At 34.3% G+C, this 22,693-nt stretch overlaps 1 protein-coding gene across 1 annotated transcript; it reads left to right on the top strand.

Moving 5' to 3' along the window:
• Positions 1–12,297: 12,297 nt before the first annotated feature.
• On the top strand, positions 12,298–20,389 carry LOC128224862 (calcium channel flower-like). The gene is made up of 5 exons (XM_052934944.1): positions 12,298–12,457; positions 13,622–13,694; positions 15,114–15,239; positions 15,571–15,678; positions 16,151–20,389. Exons 1-5 carry the CDS (start codon positions 12,361–12,363, stop codon positions 16,263–16,265), a joined length of 519 nt encoding a protein of 172 aa, XP_052790904.1. The 5' UTR covers positions 12,298–12,360; the 3' UTR covers positions 16,266–20,389.
• Positions 20,390–22,693: the final 2,304 nt, after the last annotated feature.

The raw sequence follows: 22,693 nt of genomic DNA, 5'->3' as shown, positions 1-22,693 counted from the left end.
TTCCTTAAGCTTTATTTTATTTCAATATCAATGTCTTTCATAAAATACATATTTACTAAAAGGTTTATGCACATGAATAGATACACAAATAAATATCACAATACGCCCGCACAATATGCAATAAAACAGAGACAAACTCAGAAATAAGTATTTTACCGCTGTTACATTGGCGACGTTAATGTTGATGCATCACTCTAGGTAACGCATGTTTACTATTAAGGTCTAATTAACAGTGACCCGGGCCATATATTGATATACACGTCTGTCAAAGTGTCCTTTATGGATATAGGTTACAGATTTATAAAAAATTTTTTTTAACTATTTCGATGTTTGGTCTCAAATTTTACAGATAATGACTGACGCTGATTATTTGATAACCATATATTGCTTTTAAGCATGGGGTTTAAACTATCAAAATATCTGCATTAGAACAAAAGGTTCGTTATGTAATTTAGAATTGAAGCCCTTATTTGCGTAGGAATACTTGCAAACAAAGGTTCTATCTGTGAACGAATACGATATGAAATCGTGCACTTTTATCATGTACACTTAAAACTTCCTACTGCTACCGAAACGCATAATTTTAAATAAAAAAATGTTTCTGTTCTCATGTTGTTAAGGAAAGTTTCGATTTGTGTCAGGTTAAAATGTTCAACTAGTGACCGGAGACCAGCTATTTATTTTCAACTTATTTCGAAATAATTGAAACAATTATTGCTGATCCGTCTGTAGATATATGGCGACCTTTAGCAAAACTGGCGGTCATTTTCTTGATTAGGTATAATGGCAAGTCTGGAAATTTAACCCTACACAGTTTTAAATGAACGATTAATTGTAATGATGGTAAACGTAAAGTTTGTTGTTTTGAAAAGAAGATAATTGTACTAAGCGTATGCAGTAAGTAGAATTACTGTTGTCATACATCGTTTGTTTTTCTTTCTCCTTATAATAGATCACTACTTGCGACGTTCACCTTGCTTTTGGTTAGCACGTGTTGCCATGGATACAGATTTTTCCAAGACCGGATACCCAATGGTGCGAACGTGCCCCATCCCTGCCGCCCGGGAGAGATTTGGATGGGGGTCGGGCACTTGAACGAGATGGGTGGGGGAGAGAGAAACCCATTTGGACTTGACTTTTACAGAAACGGAAAGGTTATTTTGTTTACTACAATTTTGTTTCGTTATAAGTTAGATATTTTATCTTTTCTTTAAATTTTCCGGCATGGACACTTCTCATAAAGCAGTTAAGGAAGTCTAAGCCGTTCATTAATAATTACTCCGCCATGGTGGCAACAATTATAGATATTGGGCCGATTGTTTAGAACAACGTGATTAACGACATCTTTGTTAACGTTAAAGTGTAAACTATTTGAAGATGTGCTTATGTATTAAAATAAAACAAGAACAGCTGAAACAGTTGTCTTAAAACATGTTAAGAACGTTGCCAGCACACAAATGTATTAATTAAACTTTAGTAGCCTATTTTATACAACCGGTGAAGCTTTGCGTTTGATCTAAGTTTTCCAAAATGTTTATTGATTTGTCAATATTAATCCAATCCAATCAAGTCGTTTGAATGAATCAACCAGTCAAAAATGAGCTGTGGACAAAGTTTTCAGTCCTCCGCATATGTACCAGAGACCGTCTGAGACTTAGCAAGGGCTTATCAGCAATATAATTATATGTATACAATTGGCTGCTACGATTGGAAAGCTAACAACGATGAAGCCATTGAATTGTAACCAATCTTAAAATCAGCAAAGGATTTGATACTTTTTTAGAAATGGGACCGGACTATCTGTCTACAAGACAGCGATGAAGATGGGAAGTCCAACGGGGAGGAACTCGGCGATCCTGAATGCATATGGTCAGAGGGCGACACGCCCGCCCGTACCGACGGGCTTTCTCATCCAGGTAACTCACGGGGGCTATGACGTATATACCAACCTCAATAATAGAGGATATTACGTTAAACTGCACTGACGGGCTTCCTAATGAGACAGTTCATGATTCGGGGTTGAGATGCGTATACAGTCAAACCCCGTAGACTCGAACTCCTGGGGACCGAAGAAATTACCTCGAACCTAGGTAAATTCGAGCCAAGCGGAAATGCGTATCTTCAGCAGAAAGAAATCGGTACTTTACATCCAGTTTGAGCCAGCGAGGAAATCGAGCCAAGTGATAATGGAAAACCGTGATGCATTGTCAGCTGTTGGCCTAGAATAGCGGCGATTTATATCATATCATAATTTTGTTCTGCCATATCAATACTGCATACAACCGCATGTTGTCTTTAGAGTTGTGTTGCCTTAAATCATACTGTATGAAGGGTACAGCGTAAGTAAACATATATATTCTTAAGATACTAGAGTAAATACAACAGCCAGGAGTTAATTGCTTACGGTCGCTCACGTTAGCTTACTTTTGTGAATCCCGGTTGCATCACAGCACGTACACTGCAAGCGGAGAAGTGCTTTGAGCAGATCGTCCAGATATATTAGTTTTAAGTCCTTTATTACAGTAAATCGGAATCTACGGCATCGGCAGATCGACATAAAAAATAACATCTGACGAATTAATGTACACACGGGTCCTAGCTCTGTTAGAACTGCGGTTGACAAAAATCTTATTTAATTTACCAATCTGCTCTAATTTCTACGCGGAGTTACGTAAAAAGGTAGCGCTCTAATGAGTATTCATAATAATTATGTTGCGCGGTTAATATAGTGCACATAATTGAAGTTTTTGCGTAATTACGTCAATAAAATTATAGAAAACACAATAAATATAATATAGACGAGTAAAAACGCAATATAATAAGTAGAAATCGCATTTCAAAATGAACGCGTACTGAATCAAAAGAAATACATGTATACATCTGTGTTTATATTTAGGCTGCGGCCGGGAATCTATATTATATTAGTCAAAATAAAATATGGGTCATCGGATTTGAACAGGTTTAGCCCCATTTACTACCATTAGATGGTTAAATTAATTTCTTTTACAATTCAATGAATATACTCACAAAACGTAACAGGCCGAGCGCCTTTCAACGCTTCGAGTGCTTTGATTATTCAACTGATGCCTCTTGATTGTTTTCATTTTTTTTACATCCGTGGATCAGCTATATATATTATTAATAATTTATTATAAATTATTAATGTATAAATAAATTATAAATTATTAATATATTATTATAAATGATATTAACATATCATTAAGTAAAAATAAAATGTTCTGAGCCGCCGGGTTTCGTTTCAGGTGTTTGTGACCCATGGAACAGTCCAGAATGCAAGGAAAGAACGAGCTTTGTCGAATGTGACGACAACAAACTGAAATGTCCAGCCATTAACGAGCCAGGTACAACCAGATATACTTGTACAGCAATGTAAATGACACGTATAAATATTGTTAACATTTTAGAAACGTCAAGTTTCCTAATTCAATTTGCATAAAAAGTCCACATTTTAAGTACAACGTGCGTGATCCTTATTTAAAGCATTACAATGGTATTCGTTGACATGTCCTTAAACGTAAGCAGTTTCAATTCACACAAATATGTAGCAATATAACAAATAACTTTGAAACTGTAGTAATTTAGAGTTACGACTTTCAGCGATGATGATATACTCGGAAACGTGCGTATGATGATTGTGTTCGTGGAACAGCTGTCAAAACATTTGTACATTTTAGGGGTTACCAACTTCACAGTCCGCTTTCCCGCCAATAGTCCGGTTGACGCAAGAGACACCGTCTACAAGTGTATGGTGTTTGACTTCCCTGCCGACGCCGATTACCACATGATTGCAAACGAGCCTTACATTGACAACATCGATGTCATGCATCACATTGTGTTGTTCGGATGCGAAAGCCAAGGTATGTCGTAAGCCTAACGTTACGGGTAAATTTTAGTTTAAGCCCAAAGTAGACTCGTGTTCCAGTGAACCTGTGCTTCACTGGCCGTTTCAAGGCTGAGAGTGTGGTCTATTTGTGGTGTTTGTATTTGTGTATGTGTTGCTTACACCATTGTATTTCTTAGTCATTGTCGTGTTGTACCCTGTGCCTCTCAACAGGGTTTAGCTTTTTATTGACTACTAGGCTTGTCCGTACAGGTTTAATTGTATTATTAAGACTCCGCGTTTTGAAGAAATACTGGTATATTTCAAATAGAATAAAACAACAAGTGATATTGACCGTATAGGATCACATGACACTGACACAAAGAAGGCTATACATGTTCCATTTTGATTGCAGTCAAACGAATGAACAGTGTATGCTGATTTTGTCATTTCCAAAACGCTTTATTGAGACATCACGTAAATTTTCATGGAAGGTTTCTGTGCGTGTTTGAGTTTGTCCCTGTCGAATTTACATTCTATGGATTCAGAATAGGACAGCACGATCATAGGTTGCAGTGGATTACTTGAAGGGAAAGAACCAATAGAGTTATAAAATTTTTACTTAAAATCGGTCCAACGGTCAGATGATCTATAAAACTGTAATATGCGAGTAAAAACCTGTCTGCCAGTTTACGACTAAAGAATGATATTTATAAGCATTTTTGGTGTTTGTTTTATGAGATGGATCAATGTTTTGGTATACTCTTTTTCCAGACACAATTCATCGGCCCGGTGAGCTGTTTGATTGTCAGATGGGAGTAGACCCTGCCTGTATGTCTATGATAGGAGTGTGGAGTTTTGGTATGAACGGCGAGTGTGCTCACCCAGATATGGGCTTCCGAATCGGCAAGACGGGGTTCAAGAGAGGTATAATGCAGGTATGAAACTATGGTTTGCAGAATTATTAAATCCTCCGTCTATGAGGTGTAAATAATAACTGCAATAAAGTATACGTAAAGACAGTGGGGTCCGCAGGTGACACATTACAGGTTGAATATCTTAATTCATAAAACGAACTTAGTCCCCGTTTTCCGTCATCATAATATGAAAATGTCAATGAAGATCGTCAAAGTTTGACTGACTTAGTTAGTGTTTTTGGTGCGTTCGTCAGAATCGATCTACGTAAAACAGAACATTTTGAAAACTCGCAAATAATCACACAAAAATGCAAACGTACACAAGTATATGCTACCTTTTACAACTGACGCCAGTTTATCAAGTAAGTCTTGGTGGCAAAATAGACTGACAGGTATTCTTTATGAAACTCTTTTTTGTGCATTCGTCAGATTCGATCTTCGTAAAATAATAAACAGAATATTTTAAAAATCCTTGCCATTGGCCAACATATAAATGCAAAGACCAATTTCGGTTTGGGTCAAATGGGCTAAATTTGATTAAATTCACATTGGGACTACCAGCTTTCAGTGACCAAGGTTTGTTTGGATATATTGCCGAAATACAAATGCGATTCGTTTAATTAAGACTTAATGAAAGCTTAATTAAAATCACAATGAGAGCGGCTACTTGTCAGTCTTGGAAACCATGAAAAAGACCGGTTCTTTCACTAGATTATATAATTTATAATACAATAAAACAAAGAAGCCTTAATGCCTTTTTTTCTGTACAACTTCATTCGAATACAACTAAGAATAAAACTTCCCATGTGAGTTGCTTTCAGACCAATCCTTTATTTTAATATTGTATATATGACATATTTTTAACAATCCTGATTGAAAATATTTCGACAACTGCAACGCTAATGTTTTTGACAGGTACATTGGAACAACCCTCAAGAAAGAGCCAACTATGTGGACAGCTCTGGCATGGTTCTGCATCTAACAACCAAACTACGCAAATACGACGCCGGAATCCTCTTTGTGGGGCAGAACTACATCCACATCCCCCCAAAAGAGGAGAATGTTGTTATTAACGGATCGTGTTCGTCCGAGTGTACGAAGACATTGATTAGGGACGAGGTGAAGATCCCGGTTGCTTGGAACCATATGCACGCTCTTGGTAAAAACATTTTATTTTTGCTTGAGTTATTTATTTATACATTGAATTAAATAAAACAGCATGTTGAATAAACAAACTGCAATAGAAAACACAAGTTTTCATTTATAAAAAGGACATCATAAATTGTTATTCAAAATTACTCTTTGTTTTTCGTTGACGCCTGGGGTATTTTGTTTAGTTATCATGATTAAAATGGTACTGAGGCAAATGTTGAATCGCCGTATACAGTCGACACTCGCTATGTCGAACTCTGTTATATCGATGTTTTGGTACAGCCGAAATGTTTTCGAATGCGTTGAGCTTAGTGTTTTTCACTTTTTGTATTTCGGTTATGTCGAATGTTCGTTATCTCGAAGTATTTTCCGAGGTCCAAGAGACTTCGACATAACGAGTTTTGAATATATTGTAAATGATGAAACAAACTTCAGGGACAGATCAAACAGCAATGGCATTTAAAGGGTAAAAGAGTCAAGCTCTTGTGTTTCTTTAATTTACCAGGCAAGGGACATTTGTGTTTAAATAATGCACGATGATGTTTTAGACTAAACCTGTACTAATCCACGAACACCATTACTAATTTATATGGTTGATAGACTGACTTGCGTTGAATTCACAGGTAGGGCACAGAGACTTGAACTAATACGTGATGGGATCAAGATCAAGGACCTTGCTTACGACCCGAAATACGACTACAACACACCAGTCGTTCATACGTGAGTCTTGTAAACCAATGAAACAGTTTTAAATAAACAGCGTGGTAAATGAAGTTCAAAAGCCTGTGTCAGGAAGACAAATGTAATATACCATGATCTGTGACATGACGTCAGTGGCGAAAATGAGTCTTGTGGAGATAGTAGAGTGATTGACAGTATACGAGATTTATCTATGTGGCCTGTTTGAAAACGAATTGCAGCCAATTGTATGAAACTGGATAGGTTATCCGCATATTATCTGTTGACTACAGTATTCAAATGTACTTTAATTTGAAAATACTAAAGATCGCTTACTTATCAGGCACAGAGCTAAACAAAATTGAAAAGTTAACTTTTTCATCTACATTTCCAGCCAATGCCACAAATATTTCATGTTTGGAATTTTATGAAAATATGTAGAGGGTTATTGTTTGTTTCAGTGTAAGATCGCAAGATATTTCACCGAGTGAGCACCAAAATTTATATTTCACGAGTGGCGTAGCTCAAATTACAATACAGTGAAAACTATCAAATTGATATGTTCATTGTTTAAAACGGTGAAATGTTATTTTTATTTCATTGATAAATCCCTATAAACCATCGGAAAGCATATCATAAACCTTCTTCAGACGTTTATATAACTTACCCTGCAATATTAATATATTTTCCTCAGGTTTGAAACTCCTGTTACCGTCATACCGGGAGACGAAATCCGCACAACCTGCCACTTCAACTCGATGTCGAGAACGAAGACCACCTTTTACGGGGACGGCACCAACGATGAAATGTGCATGGCCTTTATTACTTTCTACCCTAAAGGTAGGTTAAGCACTTCTTTCCGAAATATAATACACACTATGCAAATAATTTACTACTTTTATTGCATCTCGTTTTAGTACATATTTTGATATTTTAAAAACAATATAGATCTATTATATATTCAAACAAACAAGCCCCAATTTCTCGAAAAAAATTAAGCGTAACTCACCTACGTATCTTATTCTATTTGGCGATATTACTTACATAAATATAATTTTATGAAACAGCAAGTAGTTTATCTTATTTTTCTGAATTACTATTTCCTTTAAAAGCCTCAAAACTCTTTAAAAAGAGAATATTACACAATGTATACCAAATCGAAAATAATGTGCTGAGCTTGATCCTGTTATAAGGGACATCAGATGTAAACGGAAAAAGGTTTTAAGGGTGTTTATTACATATTTATTGTTATACTTATACAGCAGTGGTGACTATCGGCCAATAAATTGCTATCATGTACATTGCAATGTATCAATAAATTTTTTCGGAAATCATACATGACGGAAAGGGACGTCACTATTTGTTCATTTAAACATGATTGTTTGGGCTGCTCCATTTACGAACATCATGATTGTAGCAACCTTAAATCTGAAAGTTGGAACCTATTTGACTTTAATATGTCATCCTTTGTCCTACAGAGAACATACCTGACACAGAATGTTCAGCTTACAAGGACGTCACAAACTGCGCGCTTAAGCCCGGTGCTCAGGTTCTGGGCTGCAACATCGACGAACTTCATGACCCTAGCAATGCCAACATGAAAAGTAGGTTAAACATGGTCATGGAGAACTGTTCGCCCAATGCTGGCTGTAGGAAGGAGTGCTTACCGGTCGTGCGGCAACTGAAGAAGACGTCTTGCTACCAAAAAGGTACAGCCAAATCAACGTTATTTTTCCCACATATTCATCATTTAAAAAAAAATGTATAAGGCTATTAAGTCTACAAGGGCAGGCTGCGTGATTATCAATTACCATAAAGACAAAGATAACGCTCCTGCAGTATTGTGTTAAAGCTGCACTCTCACAGATATACCGTTTTGACAACTTTTTTTTATTTTTTGTCTTGCAAAGAGCAAATTTTTTGCGTTAATACCAGCAAATCAATGCATAGAGGACTTAAATATGAAATTCTCGGATCTATTTTTTGTCAGCAGTATTATATCACTGGTTTCCATGGATTTTCGCAAAAATTGGCTCGTTCCAAGACAAAAAGTAAGAGTTGTCAAAACGTTCAATTTGTGAGAGTGCAGCATTAAGAAATCACAGGGCTATATCATATTAAGACACAGTTGAAAATACATTGGAAATAAAAGGTAAAGCTTAAGACGAACACAATTTGCACATTGTCATACACCTATGCATTCTTGGTACCACAGAGTATTCAAAACATGTATCATATATGTTATTAATACACTGGGGTGCCGAGAAGGAGAACTTTGTTACAGACGCGGTACATGGGATAGATTATGACCATACCGAGTAGAAATCCTATAAAGTTATACGTGTTCCTTTTTAAATACAGTTTTATCTATAGTTCATAGTATTACGCACTAGTTCAATAATTTTGTCAAAAGTAATACATGGTTTAAACTTGACAGTCGTCAAAGTCCAGTTGTATATGAATAAATTGAGTGTGATTTATTCAGTTAAGTATGGAAATGTACCAGCAATCAGTGTTACTAATTCTTTTTTACATTTCCAATCGGTACACCAGAGCAACATTGACAAATTGATTGCTTCATTGTTAATAATTTTGTTTTACCGGGTTGCATAGTCTTCTTATATAAACAACGAGTGTGCTACGATGCCTGTGTCACCTTTCTCACAAGTTAAATCAGTGTGTTTGACATGTCGAGTGGTTGACAATTGTACAACCATTTGTTGAAGTGAAGATGTGTTTCATTCCGATTCTGTAAATAACTAAATATTCAAAATACGACCAGATCAAAATGGATTTGTGATTTCTCTCTTTTATCAGGCACAATCAATGACTGGGCAAGACAAAACCTCGAACAGTTTGCTCCAAAGGATGAAGTTCTGAACCTCATGAAGTTTTACATGGCGCTTGATTCCTGTGACATTGTCCTAGAAAGAGAGAATTCAAGGCCGGCTGAGTGTCCTACCAATGAGAAGAATCGGAAAGGCGAAACAAACGGAGCGAGGACAACACTTGGCTCTATTCTTGTTCCCATGATTAGTGTGTTAGTTGTTTTATTTTAACCTTTACATGCATGTTGTCGACTACCATGTTACATTTGTATGTTTGCATCAAACTGATGTTTTGTTAGTTCAAATGCGTTCATGTTTTTTAACTATTATGACAGGGTTTTACAGCAAAAAGTTGAAATACAAAAAAGAAGGACTTTGTTATAAAACCCCATGGTCTTGTTTTGAGACTCAATATATGCTTGAAAATGGAGTGCTGAACTTTTAAATACATCGGTCGTGCATAATAAGCACAATTAAATATATAAGTAAAACTCTTTTCATTAGAAAAATATTTGTCGACTAACAAACTATAATATACAAACAAGTACCTAATTCAAATGTTGTATCGTAGTATTTTCTTACTTAAAAAATGTATAGTAAATTATTGTGTAATAAATGGGGGAATAATGCATCACATTAACTGTCTAGCTTGCAGGCACACGTTAATATGTTTGTTTAACCTTTGTTATTTCAATTTTAGCTTACTTAGGCAACTCTTAATACTTATTGTTTTGGGCTTACCCGACGCGACTCACAAAATCGTGCACCCGCGACTCTAAGGAACTGTTTAGCCTCTCCGTTAGTCGTATCTTTCTTCAGATGGGAAGTAAAAAAAATCCTTACCTACCCAGAGGTACCAAGGGGCGGCTCCAGGATTTGAAATGAGAGGGGGCGTAACTTGGAGGTTGTAAACTTTTGACTGCACACCTCTCTCCCAACTGAAATTGTTGCCAGGGTTTTTTTTTGGGGGGGGGGGGGGTAATCCGCCGTGAGAAATCACAATTCCTTGTCCGAAATGGCACACTTCGGGCGTGTTTATTAATATCTTTTTTTTCTTCTATATTGAATTATGAAGTAAAGTTGGACGATTTTAGGGATCTGGTAGTGGTACCCTCTCCTCAAAAAGTACGTCGGGTTACATAAGGCCAAACGAAATGCGTTTTTAGTGTTGCCTTATATAGAAATTGTACAACATAACACTAGATTTTTATTTCATAAGATGTAACCGCGTAAATTGTGTGCAGTTCATTATATAAGATACATGTTTATCAATGTGTGCTAGCTGTGTTTGGTTCAGTGAAAGAGTAATTGAAAATGTACACATTTATAATGTGAAGATGAGAATGAGACGTTGATTGTTGAATAAGTATTTTTACGTGATAAAATAAAAAGTGAGTCCGAATAAAGGGTATAAATGTATTATTTAAGTGTACATGTACTCGTACAGACTGTATATATAGTCATAGCAGCAGCATTATATAATATACCTGATATCGATGTTTCGCCCGACTCCTTCCAGCCGGAATTAAACTAGCTTTTATTTTTTGAATCTGGGATTAATTAAATTTCCTAGTTTGAATGCAAATATTCATGACGTTAAAGTGAAAGAAAGAGTAGCATAACCGGCCAGGGCCTTGGACCACGTCGCTTCAACCTCCAGTCGACATAAAAATCCGCGTCGCTGTGCGTGACAGCTAAATCAACAGTACGGCTGTTGGAGTGGCCTTAATAGAATGACGCGGCTAAGCTCCTCCCTCTTTTACTCTTTTATGACCGGGCCGGAACCCCCTAAACCTGGATGTACTGACCCATACAGGTTCCGTTACAAACCGTTACTAAGTTACCCAAGTACATCCAGGCGCTACCGAATTATTTATGACTCCATTATTTAATGCAAAGAGGTTATGCACGAAAGGGGTTTGAACCCCGTACGTTTCGTACCGCCGTTGAAACCACAACCGCGTCGGTATTAAGGCTACCTCAACAGGAAGAGCCCTAGCAATATTTAAGGAATGAATTGCGGGGTTGATGTCATTATCGGTGTATGAATGCAATTGGGTTGGTCAATGTGTGTGGAGTCCGAAGGACGTCACGCGTACTTTGACCAACCCAATTGCGTTCATATCCCCGATAATGACATCAACCCCGCCATTCATTCCTTATATTTACACCAATAGTTCATTATTTCATTCAAGAATTGTTAAAAAAAGTCTTCATTTCATTTAAGAAAACCTTTAAGTAATCCGTTCTTACCCATTCTGTAAATAGAACGACCCGATTATTACCGGAAACATTTTTTTTCAAATGACGTCACAATAACGCGGGAAAAGATCAACCACTTGAAATCACTTTAAAAACGTAAAATTGAAACACTTCACTGGTACCATTGTATTTAAAATATAATAAACTTACACTTTTAAAAATGTTGATCTATATTTTAAGGGATCTGCAGACACAATACAACCAAAAACAAGATCAAAAGCTTTCATGTATATTGTTATGCAATGAATTACGATCCGAACATATCCGAAGATGTTGCCGAAAGGCAGTTCATTTAAGGAATGGAAGTTGAGGTGTAAATATATACAGCTGACACTAATATGTACAACGTTTAAAGAATAAATATATGGCATTGCAAAACCAGAAATAGAATTAACCATTACTTTTTAATAGTCTTTGATTCGAGTAATATTGCCCGTCAAACATAAGTGTGTGGGACTTAAATCAAACTCCGGGCAGCTGTGTAATAACCCAATATTTATCATTGGTGGTAACTGTGAGGTTGTAAAGAATAATGCAAAAAATAGTTCATGTTAACCTTATTTGAGTTACTTCTCTTTTCCCGCAAAACTGTCAAATTCCAAAACGAGGCAGATAAACATCCACGTCTCATTTTCACGAGAATATGAGTAATTTTTAGTTTAATATCAAGTTTCTGAAAGAAATGCAGGCATCAAATCAGCAGAATACAGCACAAGACGACCAAGTGTCATGGTGGTTCAAACTCCTCGCCAGGGGACTGGGAACTATAGGAGGTCTCGGTAAGAATTAATTCATGACATATAATTCCGCGACCTGACAATTTTTTTTCGCTTTGAACTTTCAAATATGGTATACATTCGCCTGCTTAATATATGGTATTCCGAAAAATGAATTGTGTTTCTGTGAATCTTATTGATTTCGCTGTTTTTAAACAATGGTTTTGAATCAGACTGTATAAAATCAGCTGTAGTAGTATTATCATAACATCAGGACATATATTGCATTTATACCAGATGGCCGGCAAGAATCATATGGAAGGGCAATGGGATCTCCACTACCATTTACCATCCAAAACAACCTCTTATGTATATAGACATTTAACAATTTCAGAATTATGTACATTAAGCTACGCCGCAAGTAAATCAGGTAGTAATTCTAATGAAGCATTTAAACCTAAGGACTTTAACATAGGATTATTAATTATTTATGCATTATTAAAATACAATTTGAACTTGGTATTACAAATTAGATGTTAAAACACTTTAATTAAAATTAATATTATTAATTTTGCGAACTTCTACCAATGTATCAGCATACATGTATTCGAGGTTGATTTTGATGGAAAATGGCTGAGGAGTTCTGATTTAAGGGAGGGGGGTACCTATTCCTCAATAAGGTCTTGACTATGTTGGTTGCTTTTACGCCTATGGCGTGGTATCCAGAATCCTTGTGTTGACATCACAATCAAAGGTTCTAGCGATGGAGATTTATAACCACCCAGGTTAATGACTGACCTTTACTGAATTTTAATCATCCTTTTTTCATTTTGGGCGAATCTTTTCTATATGCATTTTAGCTAAAGTGTTAATTGAGCGTGCACTTTTTGGTAGCAGACAAGTTATCATATGGGGCATCAACTTATGACCGCTAGCACAGGACTCTACTGACTTAGCTTATAAGGCAGCTAGTTTCTATCCAGGCACACTACAACACATTCTTTTTGTAATGCCTTTGCAATAAATGGAATAGGTTTTTAGTGCTATATCATGATTTACATGATACTGTGGTATATCTCAGGATAAAGTGTTTATTATTTTTTGTATGTTTAATCAGACATGTGTGAACCTCTGGGTGTGCCAGAGATGTAGATTTTATGTATATTTTTTGTTGTATTTTTAAAACTTAATTTTATAATTAAGTTCTGTCATTTTTCATGCTTTCAGTGGCCATGGTAATGGGAATCATGAGATGTCTCACATTTACCCCACTCTGTCTTGTGGCTGGAATCCTAGAACTGTAAGGCAATAGTTTTCCCTTTTATATTTGTCAAAGTATTTAAAGTTATACAGAACAGAAAGTTTATTTTTGACTTAAGCATAAACAGCTCATTATCACATTATTATTATATTCACATTATTATATACATGTAGAAAAATTCTTCTCCTACAGATTAAAAAGGAAAAAAGTGTGACAGCTTAATGTTATGGGAGACTAAATACTCACAAGTCTTCTCTAGCTTGATACTTGCAAAGACATTATAGTCATGAAAAATACATTTGAAAATCATTTGTAACTTGTATTACATTAAAATTCAGTCCCCTATCCATTTTACCAGAGGGGACTATTAAATCGGGTTATAAGTATTGCATTTTGATGTTCGAAATTGTATTCGAGGCAAGTGCATTTTTTTCTGATACAGATTTTAATTTGAAATCTGTTAAAATCCACTCAAATCAAAAACAACCTCTTGGATCAAATGCAGTACTAGTTACCCTTTTATTATACTGGTACACATGACATTACTGATTTCATCATAAATGTCATTTTAAGGACGATCTTTGTTGTTGTATGATGTCATTTTAACATTGCACAATGATGCTTGCTCTGAATTGAAGTCAGCAGACTGGAATATAGTTGTATTGCACTGGACTGGAATAAAGACTACCGGTACCATATTTTGAAATATGTATTGCATGTTGATTTATAATAAGTATATAATAAAAGTATTTTTTACATGTATGTTGGGGAGCTCAAAAAATCCCACATACAAGTGAATGCTACATTATATTTGAGAAAACTTGATGTATTACATTTTCAAAGTTATTGTATTTAAAGGAAGGGTTGAACGTAAATAATCCTGTTTAAAATGCTTCTTCTTTATTTTGACATTCTTTTAGGTATCTGTGTACAAAAGTGGGAAAAAAATAATAATGATTACAGGCAGTATTTAAAACAAATATACTATACAATAATAATATGTATTTAAAACAAATATACTATACAATAGTAATATGTATTTAAAACAAATATACTATACAATAATAATATGTATTTAAAACAAATATACTATACAATAATAATATGTATTTAAAACAAATATACTATACAATAATAATATGTATTTAAAACAAATATACTATACAATAGTAATATGTATTTAAAACAAATATACTATACAATAATAATATGTATTTAAAACAAATATACTATACAATAGTAATATGTATTTAAAACAAATATACTATACAATAATAATATGTATTTAAAACAAATATACTATACAATAGTAATATGTATTTAAAACAAATATACTATACAATAATAATACCCGGTATGTATATATACATACATGCTTTACAATTAAGGTTTATATTGGCTTTCAAGTATTCATGACCTCAGTTGTCTTCCCTAACAAACTTTTTCTATGCATTTCAGATTGGCAGGGTTTATGGTCGTAGTGCTGGAGGCACCGTGCTGTTGTCCCTTCCTAGATTTTATAGACAAGATTGGCAAGTTTTCTGAAAACCGACCTTACTGGCAGAAGGGTGCTTTATATGTGGGGTAAGACTTAGTGTGGGAATTTCAGTTACAGGGCTCACCCTTATTTGGTTTACAACTCTACATTAGAACTCAAATTTCTCTTGTCATAGCATTTGTTTAGTTGTAGAACCATTAAAGATATTCAAATGAAACTTGGTATACATTGTAATGTGTTACAAGAGACAATAAGCACAATTCATTTATAGCAAGGCCCTTTTACTCGTGCGTTGATATTTGTTCAGTAATGCCTTTTGTTATACTGATAAACTGGTGTTGGTTCCCACTCTGCGGCGTTTGTTATAAAATTTTAATGTATTCAATAGAAGATCATAATTTTTCTTCCCAATTTCAGGTCAGGAATTGTACCAATCCTTCTGTGTTTTTCAACAACCACTGTGCTTGGCTGTGCCCTGGTGTTTGGAACTGGAGTTTTGTACGGGATGATGGCCCTGGGCAAGAAGTGAGCAAACAATTCCTTTATGAAAGTCTAAAGTAAAGCAGAATGAATTGACTTGAGGAGTAGCATGCTTTCGAGTGTGTTGCTCAGCTAATGCAGAACTTGCTCCAGTTTTTGAGTTGCAATCCAATGTAGGGCTGGACCCAATCTCTGACAAGTTTGATAACCAGCTTTATTGCTTGGATCTCTAAATAGAAAACCCCCTTTAATTATAGAAATCTTGTCTGTTCAATATTTTTAGAATCCTTTGTCCAATCATGACCAAATCTGGTCAAAACATGTATGAGCATGATATCTCACAAGTTCTAGAAATTCCCAAAAACTGAACTAACATTGTCAGCTGTCTATATTTAGCTTAATTTGCAACCATTTATCACCAAACCTTGTGTCCTAAAATAAGGATGGGAGTATTTTGTGACAGTTGGCACTCTTGTTATAACAGTACGAGCTAAATAATGATTATTGAAATTTTTAGGGCGAGTAGAGAAGAAATGTTGGCTAAAGCTACTGGCAGTGATGTCGAAATGAATGCTGGACTCATAGAACATGAACAAGTTGGATTACATGTACCAGACTCTCCAGCCAAGTGATTTTGATGTGGTGTCATGTACAAGGCCCAGTTTTAAGGAATCAGTCATATTTTAAAATATTTATTGTAAAGGTGTTATGCTAAATATTGAACTGAATGTTAGTGGAACATATTCTTTATCAGTTATTAGATCTTAACATCTGATCCAAGACACCATGTTTATGGTTTTGTACTAATTAAATCAGGCCTTAAATCAAGAAAGTTCAAATAACCATTGAAAGCTTTCAAAAGGAAAAGTAGGAAGTAAGAAAAGTTCAAATAAATAGCGTTAATGTATATGTTAAAAGAATTATTGTTATTTTTTAAATATATTCCATAAGTGCAGGTGCATGAGTTAGGTTGAGTTTACCATGGTTCAAGAATGCTTCAGTGACTACAGTAGCTATTATGGTGCTGCTTTTCAATGTGTACAGAATCGCATAACGGATAACAATAAAAACATAATTTAAATTATTTTCTATTGATTTTTTTTATAAAACTGGGTTGATTGGTTAGAATTATCAGTAGGTCCTATCTTCTTAATGCATTCCATGTATTTTTTGTGTTTACAATGTTAGACAATAGCCAAGGCCATACCAAATTGATTCTGTGTTAAGCGTCCTGCTCCAATTTTAAAACCTGCCTGAAAAAATCTGTCTTTCAGGCAGGACAATAACAAATGCTGTAGAAAAAATGTGTTATTCTCTATTGCAAAATTTTCTTGACTCTGGTCATGATTATTTTATACATTGAGGTCTAGAAACAATGTTTCATAACTTTGTTAAGATTTTTGTGAATATTTTCTTCTTTTCTTTCTGCCTGCCTGATGCCGCTGAACCTAAAATCACTTTGGCATGGTGTGATTTGTCAGATGCAGGGCTCATTCAGCTATAAAAATATGTTGTGACTTAAAAGAATGGTTTGGACCAAGGGTTGACTTGATGCCGAGCTTTCCTATTTGACTACTGTACTTTTACAGGTAACAAATGTGATAAATGCCAAGGATGGAAGTGATGTCAGTTATGTTTATGCTAATTGATGGTATTTTCCATAGTTTTAACATTGACAATATGTGTATTCCAAAATTCGGAAATATTTTTGTAGGAAATGAGCATTTTTGTTTTGCCTTCATTGGAGTGGAAATGTAAATCTTTAACTTATATGTGGTTTATATTTCTTTAATGAAAGATGCTTTAGATATGCACATTTTCTGTGAAAACATGTTCACTCCAATTGTTCTCAGTCATTTTCATGTCAATTAGAGTTGCAATATAAAGCGCTAATTACAATATATGGTTTCATATCTGATTTTGTCTCCCATTTAAAATGTTTTTCAATATTCAACCTCAGATCTATGTAATAAGACTTGATAGTTTAAGCTGATGTCTCCGGCTCTCCGCCAATGGAATTACTCTATGGATTCACATTCTATCTTTAAAAATGATGCCAAAGCTTCATCTGGTAATCATTTTTTAATTGGGTCAATCCTCGGTTCGCCCATGGGCTCGGCAAAGAGACATTCTGCGCCAAACATTAAGTAGCTTTAAAAAAAAATTTGTTCTCCTTAACAATTCAGTCTGGTAGACCATAACAAGCATTTATATATTAATCATCATTTTTGTTTTTAACCTTTATCCTTTTCACAATCTATTCGATCTCAAGTTTATAAGGGTCCTCTTAGTTGTTTTAAATTCTTTTTTTGTGATTTTTACTATGTAGAAGAACTTTTATTCAGTGTCAAAATATATTGATGGCCTCACTTCCAAATGTCAAAGCTACAAAACCCCATGTTTTCAGTAGCAACGTTTTTAGTTTTTAATTTTTTTTAACAAAATGCCGAAGTTACAATCTTTTGTAGGTTCAATTTCTGATGGTTCGGGATTTTTGCTTCTCTTTGAGATGTCCAATTATTGCGTGACATTTTGGTCACATGATACATCACCTTTTTCTCATTGGACTATCTACTCAGCGTTTTGCTGTTAAATGCGGCTCGCCTTTATGATTTAGTGATATAAAAATTCCGAAACAGAAAAAATGCAGCTTTGGCATTTTGAAGTGAGGCCATGGATATGTGTTTGAATAAGGCCACTGTGATAAAACTATTCGTTTTTTTCCCTTTAAATGTTTATCTTCTAAGATTAACATCTAAATATAATTTTAACAATTAAAGGGAAACTGATGTATTATACCGCACTTATCATACATCTGAAGATAATTGACCTGCAAAATCAGCAACAATCATATATATCTTTTAACAAAACTGTTAAAGACAAAGTTGTCATGAGTGAAGTTTTGGTTTGTGAGCAACCAAGAAGTGTTTTGAAAATGTGTATATATAAAAATCTACTCTGTGTTATTAATGGTTGTTAGTCAGATATTAATACAATGTTTATGTACTCTGAAAATTGCGTCACCTTTTACATAAAATACATTAAAATCAAGCATGTTTTATATATGTAACTACTGTTATGCTTTTTAAGTTTGTAATTTATTTGATAGTTTTGTTGAGGTAAAGATTTTATGCTGTTGTCATTATTTATAAATTTCTGTTATAAATTGTTTTTTCTCAATTGCATTTCTTCAAATATTAGCTCAATATAACCAAATTTGACCGTAGATAATAGGGTTTGATAGATAATACCCAACTGGAGAGAAATAGTGAGGAAATCAGATGAACTATCTTTTCTAGTACACAGGGTAAATGGGAAACTAAAACAAATCCAGTTAATATACAATATATAGTATCCAGGCAATAATTGAATCATCTTTGGGGAGTAAAATGGCGTTTATGATATTGTTAAAAAATGGTACATGTATTGTTTCAGTGTTTAATCTGTTGTAATTTGGTTTATTCCCTATACTTTAAATATTTGTAAAAAAGTAAACGGCATGTTTGTTGGAATTCAGTATATTTCAAACAGTGAATTATGTCAACCCTATTATGTAGGTAACAAATATAGAATATATTGTATGATGGCCAGTGTTTATGTATAACATGTATAGTTATGGATGTTTTCTGATAGTTGCTTATCTTAAGATTAAATATAAGAAAAAATCATATTAACGTGACTCAGTATAAACATTTCCATCATATTTAATGAAATCCATGTACGCTTAGCCATAACGATAGCTAGTCATGTGTGTATGTTATAGTGCAAAACACAAATTTTTAAACGTAGGGTACTTTTTCTAGGTATGTCATGTGTATTCTTGCTTTTTGATTGATATTGAGTCAACTTCAAAGTAATAAAAATTCAGGGTGTTGCCCATTTAGTTTCATAGATCCATGCTACTTTTTGTAGATTTTCTCATTCGAAGCGTGGCATATTGCTTTGTCTGGTGTCATCCATGTTGTCCACGGCATGTTTGTCTAATATTTGATAAACCAGTAACTAATGACTAGAGTAGAGCACAACACTTGGTATGTACAATTTTCATGGTCAATAGATGACTCGTATTGAGTGTGGGGTCAGTGGTCTTAGGTCAAATTCTTGGTGGACATAAGTAGAAAAATGATGGGTGCTCCAAACCGGCAATACAGCCAACTTGGAGAATTTCTCTCTTAACATGCGGTCTGCAAATTCCTTTTTTTCCTATAGATGTAAATTTTAGATTACAGTGTTTCTTTTTTTCTTCTTATTTTATCAACTCTTAACAAGTCAACTAGTACAGATACCTGTGTATGTTTTAAGGCATTTTGTTGCTATTTTCACAAGTCATTGGGCACTGGCCCAACACCATTTTTCATTATTGTTTTTTTATGGATGGTTTGGATATACCCATGAACATGTCTAAAGAAATGGTTAGTCCCAAGAAATCTTCACCTTAACAAAGATTGAAAACAGTATCTTTCAGATTTATTTCTCTTACAAGTCATGCTGGATAGAATCTCATTATAGAAATTTTTCATGATAAATCAGGGCTTTAGTTAACAAGTGGTAAATAATCAATTATTTTCATGTGTTAAGCTCACTTGACCTACATGTATTATAAGTGAGAATTATAAGTTAAAATGGGTTTGTGTTTGTAACATGCCATATTTTGTTGTGTTTGTTGACTCCATATGTTATTGTGCGGGAATTACTATTTAAATTTATGTTCTGCTTTTTAAAATGGAATATTATGTGCAATAAAAGAAAAAATATATTCCATAAGTGTTTGAATTTATGTAAACCCCAAATGTTCAGTATATAAATATAGTACAATGTACAGTTACAATATACTTCCATATTGGGACTTTTTTGTCATAGCCTTGTGGTCGTAATTGCTGTAGTTGTCGTTACCATCATTAGAAACACTTATCTGATGTTTACAATTCAGGAACTGCTAAAACTATTAACAAAAATTGAAACTAGTCAACAGGTTGCATGCCTTGTTACAAATGCAAGCAGCAAGCGAAATTGCTGTACCAGTCCCTTATTGTCTCTTTGAGTTATTTCCCTTAGTCAAGACTAACCGGAGTCTGGTTTAGCTTGCACATCCCATTTGATACAATCAGAAGAGTCGGTTGTTAAATGGTGATATTTCAATAATTATTCATTGATGAAAAAGTTCTTTTAATTGATACAATTAATTTTCATAGGCATGAGCTAGAATCAGATTCTTTGCAGTTCCATATTGGGGAACACAAATAAGTCGTAATTTACCTTGGCACATTTTGTTTTGCTCAGCACATTCTACACATAACTCAGCAAATCTTGTTTCAAAGTCGTTATTACTCGGCACATTTTGGTTTTAAGTGGCATCAATACTCGGTGCATTTCATTTCATGAATGCAATAATTATCATCTTCAACCTTCATTGAGCATTTCAGTATAAAGTTAAAAACTTGCAGCTTTTACAGGGTTTTTTTCAGAGCCACCTTTCTAAAATCTCAAATTTCTTAAAGAAAACCCAAACAGTTCCATTTTATGATAATTTATTCAAATAAATAAAACATGCATGTACATTCTTATAATTAATTGAATAAAAAATAAATAATAATTATGCTATACAGTCAAACCCCGTTGGCATGAACTACCAGGGACCAGCGAAAATACATCAAGCCTCGGGAAATTCGAGCCAAGCAGTTATGCTTACATTAATTAGAAACAGTCAGTCCTTTACAACCAGTTCGAGCCAACGAGGAAATCGGGCTAAGCGAGTTCGAACCAATGGGGTTCGACTGTATAATTATCTGTGCAATGCATGTATTAAATCATTCAGCATTATCCTAACAGTGCTGTTGTCAAATTTAACATTTAAAGCTGCACTCTCACAGATATACTGTTTTTAAAACTTTTTTTTATTTTTTGTCTTGGAAAGAGCAAATTTTTACTTTGATAAAAGACTGCTGAAAAAATATTAGATGGTAGATTTTCATATTTCAGATCGAAAACTAATGTTTAATGGCTTAAAGCGTTACTAACAGTTTAAGAAAAATGCACAAAACATCAGTTTTTGAACTTACAGTAAATAGAAAAATATGTGACTAATTTTTTGTTTATCTGCATTTTCACATACATTGGCTAGTTCCAAGAAAAAAAAACGTTCAATCTGTGAGAGTGCAGCTTTAAGGCACAATTATTCAAACAAATATTTCAACATTTCCAACACATTGTAACAAATGATCACTGACAGACTAGCAATTAATGATTAAATAATATTATTTATGATGAAATAATTCAAGACAAACCTGCTTTACTCTCTCTATATATCCACTCAAATAGGTCTAACCAATACTTGAATAAAATACAAAATGCTACCATACGTCATTCTTAACAAAAGTACACTAACAGTTGCTTAAATTTTGTGAGGTTCGATATTTGCAATCTTTCTCGATGTTTAAATAATGGTGTCATGAAAATTAGTTCACAACAACTCAGCTGAAACCAGAAAAAACAACATGAAAACAGACCTTGCATTCTTTTTTAACTATGTTTGAGGCTGTTTTTCTTCCTTTTTGTCTACACATTAACTCCCATATTGAAACATTAACATGTAGAATGGGCCTAAATCATTCTATAAATACCATGCAGATAGTACAATGCTATACCTTTAAACCACACGCTGACCTTTGAGTAACATCACCCGCAAACTAGTTAATGAAGTTATTTACCACACTGTGCTCAATAATAATCTCAAAAATCTCTGGTTGTGAGTGCCGCAACTATTTCTTAAAGAATATTTAAAATATTATTACACACACACATCGTTCCTACTTAAAATGTGATAAATACCATGATACATCTTTTGTCTTACACTTCCAATTACAGAATAGAAAAGAATTGTTTTTATACAGAAGTACATGAACATAAATGATGGAAAACAACTAATTGTGAACCATAATTCATCGAAAAGAAAGGACTGGAGAAAATTTGTTTACAAATGCAATTTAGAAGTATTTTCAGTGCAAAAACAAATACAGTCGAATCCCATTGGTTTAAACTCCCAGGAACTGGCAAAAATACC

This window comes from Mya arenaria, chromosome 17 (genome assembly GCF_026914265.1).
Source record: "Mya arenaria isolate MELC-2E11 chromosome 17, ASM2691426v1".
Classification (NCBI taxonomy): Eukaryota; Metazoa; Mollusca; class Bivalvia; order Myida; family Myidae; genus Mya; species Mya arenaria.
Note: the sequence above shows the minus strand (reverse complement) of the source record. Positions and strands in the feature narration are given on the sequence as shown.